Genomic DNA, 9,412 nt, shown 5'->3' on the forward strand with positions numbered 1-9,412 from the left:
AAGGTCTCTTGGGATAGTTTCCTACAATGTTAAAATTCTCTTCTTCTTCTTCTCTCTCTCTCTCTCTCGGATGAAGCTCTGGCTCTTTGACACTTTGGTGGCTTCTGCATTGCTTTATGGAGGTGAGATATGGGGACCTTCATTGGATCATCACGGGAGGACGGGTCGCACTGATGGATGGGGAGACATGGAGAAGCCTCTGGTCTCTATGATCTCGCGGCTCATTAGAGCCAAGGCTTCAGTACCACGTGCCATTATCCGAGCAGAGCTAGCTGCCCCCCCACTAGTGGTTGAGGCACTCACCAGATCTGTCTCCTTCATACACCGCATGTGGGAACTTCCCAGCGACAGATATGCCCGCCTTACACTTGAGTCCTCTCGACAATTAGCCATGCAGGGAGATACAACATGCTGGTATGGGGAGATGACATCATGGTTTCAGGCGCATGGGTTCAGCATAGACAAATTGCCCCCTTCCAGTACTCACTGGATGCGCCCTCTCTGACTCTTACACAGTCCGAGATCACCAGGCTCATCCGCCAGGATTTGACCCAGCTAGACACCAGGAGGACATGGATACAGCCAGTACAGGAGCTGGGCACGAAGATGGCTTTCTACAGAAAGCATTTTCTCCAGCTTACGGAGGACGGTTTTGTGACGAGGCCCAGATACATGGACACCCACTTGTCTCATGGGATACGATGTGCTATTGGCCAGATACACACATCTTCACACCAGCTCCGGATCGAGACTGGGAGATACAGCGGAGTACCAGCAGAGGCCAGGACATGCCCCATGTGTGACATGGAGCCTGAGACAGAGTTGCACTACACATGCCACCGCCCCGTCTACTAGGAGATACGAGGCCGCTTCCGCTGCTTGTTCAGAGAGGGATTTGAACCACTCTCCAGAGTCATGCGGTACGAGGATTAGAGATGCTTGGGTTTGTTTTTGCTAGAGCTGCGCAGACAGAGAGAGAGTTTGACGAGAGGACAGTCTAGGCAGTTTGAGAGACAAATCACAAACTTCTTTAGAGCAGACATTGGACACCCGGAGGAGCTATCAACACACAACAGAGTTTGTCGCCTTACACCAGAGGCACACTGATTGATCGAGCGACTGAGGTAGGGAGATCCAGACGCCCACGATTGTGGAGGACTACACAACATCCACGGAGGCTGCATCAGATGATCCGGATCACTTTGGCCCGACATGCACGACGCTCGGTCAGACTATTGACCATGGAGGAGATTGATGAGACTCGCCAGCGACCGATGCTGGATCTCTTGTGATCTCTCTTGTGATTTAGCTATCCAAGCTAGCTGCTTACTTCACACCTAGCTGTTTAGGTTTCCATAGCATAGTATTTTCATTTTTTAATTTTGTTACTTTTGTTACTCTGACTTTGTATCAGATCCAACACATTGTAACTTTTTTGGTCTCATAGGTCACTTTGGCCTTTTGAAGACGTTAATATAACATTTCATTTCTGTCTCTCTCTCTCTCTCTCTCTCACACACACACACACACAAACACACACACACACACACACACACACACACACACACACACACACACACACACACACACGCTCTCCCATTTGGTGTAACCTCTACCTACATGCATTGGAATACAACTACATCAACTCAATCCTAAAAGACCCTCTTCATCGGCATCACCTTCTCCAACTCAAAACCCCATTTAGGTTCTTTGATGATTTTTATTGGGTTAACAATGAGCAGCCCAGGTATTTCACTATCACCAACCCCATTTATCCTCCGTGCCTCTCCATAGATGACAACAACACCATTTTTAAAGAAGGCAAAGGTATCAGCACAACTTTCCACAGTATGAAGCTTGAAGTACATCATGGGGAACTACATAGATCTAGGATAGACAAAAGTATGGTGGTGCCCGCCCATGTTCTAAAATTTATCCACAGAGGCAGCAATAGACCTTCTAAACGGTCTCACAAAGTCATATTATGCCAAATCAAACCCATTATCTTCTGTAACCACTCTGTAGAACAAGCCTGCTTTGATATAAAAGCCCTTGTACAAGCCTTTTGTCAAAATGGCTTTGAGAGAATTAGATTATGGAGAATCATCTACAATAGTTGGAAGCCACAGAAAACCTTCAATCATATACAAACTTCAAAAAAGTCAACTTATGCCTCAAGAGGTGGGCACTAGGTCCCTCTCCTACAAACATAATTGACCTAGTGAAAAGAGGAGGGTGTTTCCTACACATACCTAATTACATTGGATTTGTTTTCCTATGGAATCTAAGGCTAAAGTGAGTGGCTTTGACATCATAAGTGTGATACTTGTTAGCCAGGTGGGAAGTACCACAAATCACCTCCACACACTTCCACTAGACCACTACGCTGGCATACATCCTTGCATGGCGGGTACTCATTCAGGGCTATATCAAACAAGGAGACCCTACCACCTCTCCCACGTCGCCCCATACTCCCATCACCCCACTCTGCGTGAGTAGACCACTCCCGCCTACTTTTCCAAAATGGAAAATCTGCTGATCTATATGAAGGTAGCAGTGTGGGATATTGAGAGCTTGAGTTTGCAAGACTTTTTGATTGGACCATACTTCACTAACGAGCTCTATATGGAGCTCCCTAATTAGGTCTGGGCCTTCATCATAGGATTACCTCCTCTTCAAATTTCTTGCCTTAAGCTATGGCGGACATCGATAACAAGTGTCCTTCATTGATGACACTTGCCTACCACTTCTAACTCTCTTTCTGTTGTTGGCTGTGATGGTGGCAGGTAACATTTGGAGGACTTACCATATCTTGCATGCAAATGGTTTAATGGGAGTTTTTCTTCCTTGATTGTACATTGCCCAAGTTGTACACGATGAATATACATTTTCTGGACTTTTTTTACCTATGGATGATTGGCCTTTTTCATGCTCTGATAGTTGAATTCATCCTACACGCACCCCCCCCCCCCCCCCCCCCCCCCCCCCCCCAAGAGCAAGGAATGCAAGCTGAAAACAAAACAAAACAAAAACAATAAGGAAATTGAAAAGGAGACCGTCCCATCAATTTGTTCGCTAGGTTGAGCAACTTCGGCACCTCCACGAAGACCAGCAAACGCGACTCGATGTAGGGTCCTTTGCTTGCAAGGTTCGCTGCAGGTGTGATTGAAGTAGGACTGGGGAGCCCCTCCAAGTGGTTTCTACTACACTGCACAAAGGAGGCCATCTGTGCAATCTAATACTCTGGAGGCGCGAGCGCCAAACAAGATGGCAAGAGCAGCAACCAATTGTGTTGGAGAGGAAACGCACCAAAGTATGCATTGCAGGGCAGAGACCACCCAAAAAAAGCCCAAAACTCCAGGTTGTGAAGGCAAGGATCTGATATGGCGGGAAGCAAGGGCAAACAGGCATTTAGGGTGGCAAGTAGGGAGAAGAGCGGGAAGGGCAAAAATGAGGCCTCAGCACGTGCGATAGATTTGTGAAAAACTGCAGCAAAGGCACCACCAAACTGCGACTGGCAGCCATAGTAAGGCATGGGGCAAGGTGTTTGCTCTGCTGGAGGTGATAGCTGATCGCTGTAGGTCGACCTGTAGAGCAGCAGATCAGTTAGCAGGCAAAAACGGTGTGCGCGAGGCTGTGGTGAGGGGCGGGGAGGCAATAGTGGTAGGCTATGATCTCTCTATCTCCCCCCACCCCCCTCTGTCAGGCTCAGTTGCTACGTCATCACTTGGTGACATTGCCTGACCCCTGCAAAAAACCCACGACCCCAATACATGAGAAAATTGGGAATACCAAGGGTCACAGGGTTAAAAATAGGGTGTTGTCACATACAAATGGCCTGACCCGACAAAAGCTGGTGGGCATTGCCCCAAGGCCTCTAGACACGAGAGGAATCTCACAGGGCTAGGCACAGCCACAAAGAAGCCCTCTCTCCAAGATCTAGGCGGAAAACCGAGGAGATGACTCTCAAAACTCTTCACACATACAGTGGTGGTTTTACTAGCCACCATTCACAAGCCACATACACCCACATCCTGCTCCGACTCCTCTGTCTGCTGTTTTGGTTTTCAAGGTACAAACAGAAATGGACATTTTGAGAGGAGGACTTGACTTTTTCATAATGCTTTCTTTCTTTCCACTCTGTCCAAGTGAGATGCTGTTCTTTCGCTCTAATTGTGTGCCCCCACGTTTGAAATATCTCCCTACTTTCATTATCTTATTCTTCAACTTTCTGTTTCTCGCTGCTTTTTTCAGTCAGTGGAACTAAAAATGTATTTCCAGACCCTCCCTCTGAATATTTCACCTTCTTTCAGGCATGGATCTTGAAAGGATCCATGCAAATGCACTGTCTGCTCAATAGTCAAAACTTTTGGTTTGCATCTTTTCAAGCAATATATTTGTCTGGTGTAGTAACTTTTAGACATGTGAGAACATATGATTGTGTTGGCTCTCTTGCATGTGTACATATTTGGTTCTATTTGTTTGAAATTTTTTGACATTATTTTTGCAGGTCAGTCAAAGGCTAATGATACAGGGCACGCCTGAAGCCACAAAATATTCTGGTGGATTTGATGTTGTTAGAAAAATTTTAAAAACTGATGGAATTCGTGGTCTCTACAGAGGGTTTGGAATGTCCGTCATTACCTATTCGCCATCTAGTGCTGTGTGGTGGGCTTCGTATGGAGCTAGCCAGAGGCTGATATGGAAGTAAGCGTGAAAATGTAACTCTTTCTTCTATGACATTTTTTTATGAGGACTTTTTTTATAAAGTAGAATGCATTGTATTTGTGGAATGTAGACCAGGTCAAAGCATTAAGCTTACTGTTGGCATTTGAAATGTAGGTATACTGTTTGTACATGTTTACGGCGTGCATAGCAATGCTTCTCTTCTTGTCAAGGTGGCGTGCATGCTTTCTCTGCATGTTTAATTAGTTTACTCCATTTTTTAAGCCTCGTCACAAAGCAAATATTGTTGCAGAGAAGTCAATGAGACAAATAGGTCTTTCATTATCAGACTTTTGCTAGCGAATTGAGAGGTTGTCAAAATTAGAAACTTTATGTTCATCACTGCTTCTGATCAAAGAGCTAGATAAATGACACTACCCCGCACTGGCCAGGTCCACAAGCATTTTATCACTTTGTCACTTGTGGGTTGTCATTGCTTTGTCCTCAAATTTTGCAGTGGCCTTGGGCAGTGGACTAACGTTGGTGAGCAAGAAAAACCAAAGCAGTGGCAAGTTGTTTCTGTTCAGGCTGCAGGAGGAATTGTATCAGGTTCCGTTGTCTCAATTGCAACGACACCGTTGGATACGATTAAGACACGTCTTCAGGTCAGATTGAAGCTGTTTATGCTGTAAATAAAAAAAGGCTAGTTTATTAAAGAAACCATGAGCCTCCTTGACTACATAGCTGTTTCATGGTTCGTTTCATTTTACTGCTCAGAGTCACGGCAGGGGTTCATATCATTTGTTTTTGTTGTGAAAAGTAAACTGATTGGAACCTCTCGTTCGTGCCAGGTTATTGATACAGTAGAGAAGCCAACGATTTATTCAACTGCTAAGACACTTTTGAAGGAGGATGGACCAAAGGGATTTTACAGAGGACTCGGACCACGGTTTTTAAGCATATCTGCTTGGGGTACCTGCATGATTGTATCATACGAATTTTTGAGTGAGTATTGCTGCTGTTTTCTTATTTCAGTTGATTGTGATGTGAATCTTTATTATGACATCATGAGCATGTGTATGTCGTTGTAACAATGCAATTCAAACTAGGCTAACAAATTCAAGTGGGTATACGAGAGGTGGCTAGCAATGTATTACCGTGAAAAAGAAAGGTAGGGGTGGGATCATTTAAAAAATAAACCAGTGATTTCTGTAGGTAAAATTTAGATATAGTATGAAGAACTCTTCAAAATTTTAGATGATCGCATCTCGTTTTATGATGCAATAATAGCCTGTTCTTCAAGAGCTTTCTTAGTTGTCATCGGTTGACCAATAAATTATCCAATTAGAAGGCCATTGTGTTCTTTCATCGTCCTGGGTCCTTGTAGATTGTGCCCTAAAATTTGTTTCAGCAACTTGAACTTTTGATTGCATAATAGACAGGGCTGTTAACAAAAAACCATTCTTGGAAAGACTCATTTTACTATGGAGTCCTATCAAAAACGAAGGATGAAAGAAGCTGCTTGAAGAGGTGGTCACCCCTTAAGACCACCCTATATGTAAAGAAGGAAAAGTATCTTCCCATGGCATTGCACTGGTGAAAGAAAGGATTTGTAGGTCAAGCTAGTCACCATGAAGGAGCTTAGTGGATGGATGGAAATACTGAATATCAGAGTTCGTTTTAGAATGCAGCTAGAGCAGAGATAGATTTGTAAAATTTTTGCAAGAAACTCACGTAATTGTAGAAGTTTTCACTGACAGAAAGATACAGAGAACTGGTCGCAATGGCTTGTGACCTTTACACTTCATCTGAGATTGGAAGATAGTTTACACACATCCTTCGAATGCCATGCATTGGCAGATCGATCGTGTAACCATAGGGGGATAGATCCTCTCTCGGAAAGAGTGCAGACCTTGAATAAGAACTTTAATTGGAGGCATGCCTGCTGTGCTGGCTGCAGCCAAGGCAGCAATTGGAGGCATCTTCAAGATTGTTCCAAGCAAATCTCCAATCCAGGAAAGCAAGGAGAGTTAGCTTCACAGTCCATGAAAAAAATGTGACCGAAGACTCTGAAGGGGTTGGGTGTGCATAATCAAATCGTAGTCCGTGAAAAGAATGTGACTGAAGAGTCTGAAGAGGTTGGGTGTGTATAATCAAAGCCATAGTTCCATGAACCGAAAATGTGACTGAAGAGTTCGAAGAGGTTGGGTGTGTGTGATAAAAGCCATGGTTCCATGAACCGAAAATGTGTACGAGCTGCACAAAAAGCAAGAGGGCTCATCTGGATTAATGTATCCCCTATGTCAGCCTTTGTCAGGGGCCCCATAGTAATATTGTTGTGACCGGTCCCAAGATATCTGGCCATTTAAAAATTTGCCCGCCTTCTGTGAGAAGATGGACTCGCAGGTTTTCTTTATCTTGAACCTCTCCTCTGGTAGGATGGGCGCCAGTGATCGTCCAAATCACCAATGCAACCTGGAGTTGGTCAGCCTTGAGTGAGAAATGAAATGAAATGAAATGTTATATTAACATCTTCGAAAGGCCAAAAAGACCTATGAGACCAAAAAAATACAATTGGTGAATCTGATATCATGTCTGAGTACGGAAATTACAAAGAACAGAGTGTCTACTAAAGGGCCAGAAGTCCTTGTACAAAGTGTGCGCGCGCTAGGCACATGAACGATGAAAGTCCAGAAATGACACTGACAACAGTGAAAGGTAAACTTTGGTTAAAGCATCACTGATTGATCTGACTGAAATGTTGTTTTATTTGTCTCTTTTATGCAGAGCGGCTTTCAGTAAACCCGGAGCCTTGAAATTTTTTCAAAGTAGCTCAATCGTAGCAAAAAATACTGATACAGGCCATTTCCATTGATCTGGTCTACATTCTAAGAATCTCTAGTGCAGCATCCTTAATAAAGATGGCTTAAGAAAAAGTACCTTCATACTTAATTTGGCTCATGAAAAGAAGCCTCTCGGAGCAATTTTTGTACTCTTTTGAGCTCCAAGGCAGATACATCTGTTCAAATCAAAGGAGGAAAATTTTGAGGGAAGTTTTCAGAGGTGAGCCTTTTTACGTTTCCCTAACAAATTTCTGTTATTTGTACGTGTGAACTTTAGGCTGAAATTGTTGGGCATTATTATTTTGCAGGGGCAACTTGCTATGATACACATGAAAGAATGTATTGCCTTTTGACAAGACATTTCTATCATTTCCTCACATGAGGAAATCTGTACATTTCCTCACATTGAAATGTACAGATTTATATTAATTTGGTTTGTTTAGTTCTAGATTGAATTTTAGTGATAGTGAGCTGGCACAAGCAGGGCCTTTTGCTCGCTGTTGGCCACTCAATCAGGAATATATTTAACAATTGGCTACTTGTAAACAAATTGGACGGTCATTTTAAAGATTAGTGATACTGCATTCTTCATTTGTAACATCCTTTATTTGATAGGACTAGAACTGAGGTACTTAGAGGCACAATATCTTCCTTTGCATATGACCCTGTGATGCCCCCATTTTTTTCGAGAGCTGCAAAGGATCTGGTTAATGCTGAAGTTTTCAACAGGGATATGAGCAAGTTGACAAATGCAGTGTACGGTTCTGTAGCTAATTATATCAGATCATTTCCCAACAAATACTTTGTCTATTCTTCCTTTTGATTCCTTGAAAAACCCCTCATCTAGAGGCACTAAATATAGGCTCCCTTCCTCGGATGACTCTTGCCTTCTCAAAGTTTGTAGTTCTCTAGAAAGCTTCTTTGAAACTAGCATCTTGCATTAGGAACCTTTCTTCAGAAGGAATAGCTCATCTTCTTTGCATCGTCATGCTCTTAGGAAATTTCATCATGATTTTGTTCTCTTACTTGACAAATAGCTTTGTTGTTATGTGTAGGAAGTTCTGTTTAGAATGCTTGTTAGGTGAAGTAGATTCACTAAATTACAACACTTGAGGTTACCTTAAAGATCAAGAGTTTTGTAAATTTTTGGTTTTCAAGTGTCATCCTAAATTACCGCTTTTGTACGTCGTTTTGAAGCTCCACAAAAATCTTCACACACCTACGTTCATAATTGTTGCTTGTGTTAGCTCTTTGATAGAGGTTTCCAAATGGCATAGTTATTGTTTCAAAGCCGTTTTGCCTAGTGCTAATGAACTATGGAAATGAGGGGAAGAAACTTAGCTACTCAATTTGGACTTTTAATGACTCAATGGGTGTAACCAAAGTGCAATCCTTGCATCAAGTTTTCAAACTCTTCCAAAGGCATAGATGAGAAATCATCTCCTTCATGACTTCAAACTTTTAGACTTTATAATGTCGGGTTCAGACAAGTTGAGCGACAGAGCGAGCTCCTCTCACTTACCTTTGTACTCTTGTTCACAAGAAATAGAGGTAGAACTTTAGCACCGTGAACTACATCCAATGGGTTGTAGCACAACAATTAGTTGTCGGATTCAAGATCAATTTTGGTTGTCTGTGATTCATGCTTCTCTTCCATGTATTGGTGGGTCCGAAAACATGCTTTGGTTAAAAAACAAGAATGTAGGCTCCTTAGGAAGAGATTCATGAAGATTGTACATGACATTGACATCATATCGGTTTGATTTCTTTGGATGTGATTTTTTGTTTAAACAATCAATTGATCTATATGGGTACCAATCATGATGTTTTCCTTTCTAGTTTCTATCTTTTCATGTAGAAGTTTGGTTATATGGAGTGTCTTGTCCTTGCTGGTTGTGGCCCAA

At 42.8% G+C, this 9,412-nt stretch overlaps 1 protein-coding gene across 1 annotated transcript in view; it reads left to right on the forward strand.

Annotated features, from left to right (window-relative positions):
* LOC147447252 (uncharacterized) overlaps positions 1-8,166 on the forward strand; it is a 33,148-nt gene extending 24,982 nt beyond the window's left edge. Inside the window, exons 3-7 of the mRNA XM_086523100.1 lie at positions 4,511-4,707; positions 5,183-5,330; positions 5,517-5,670; positions 7,453-7,728; positions 7,817-8,166. Coding sequence (XP_086379226.1) covers positions 4,511-4,707; positions 5,183-5,330; positions 5,517-5,670; positions 7,453-7,481 — 528 coding nt within the window. The 3' untranslated portion in view covers positions 7,482-7,728; positions 7,817-8,166. The remainder of the gene's footprint in view (positions 1-4,510; positions 4,708-5,182; positions 5,331-5,516; positions 5,671-7,452; positions 7,729-7,816) is intronic.
* The last annotated feature ends 1,246 nt before the right edge of the window (positions 8,167-9,412 follow it).

The sequence above is a fragment of the Adiantum capillus-veneris genome, chromosome 11, assembly GCF_014529385.1.
Source record: "Adiantum capillus-veneris isolate H3 chromosome 11, ASM1452938v2, whole genome shotgun sequence".
NCBI classification, from domain to species: Eukaryota; Viridiplantae; Streptophyta; class Polypodiopsida; order Polypodiales; family Pteridaceae; genus Adiantum; species Adiantum capillus-veneris.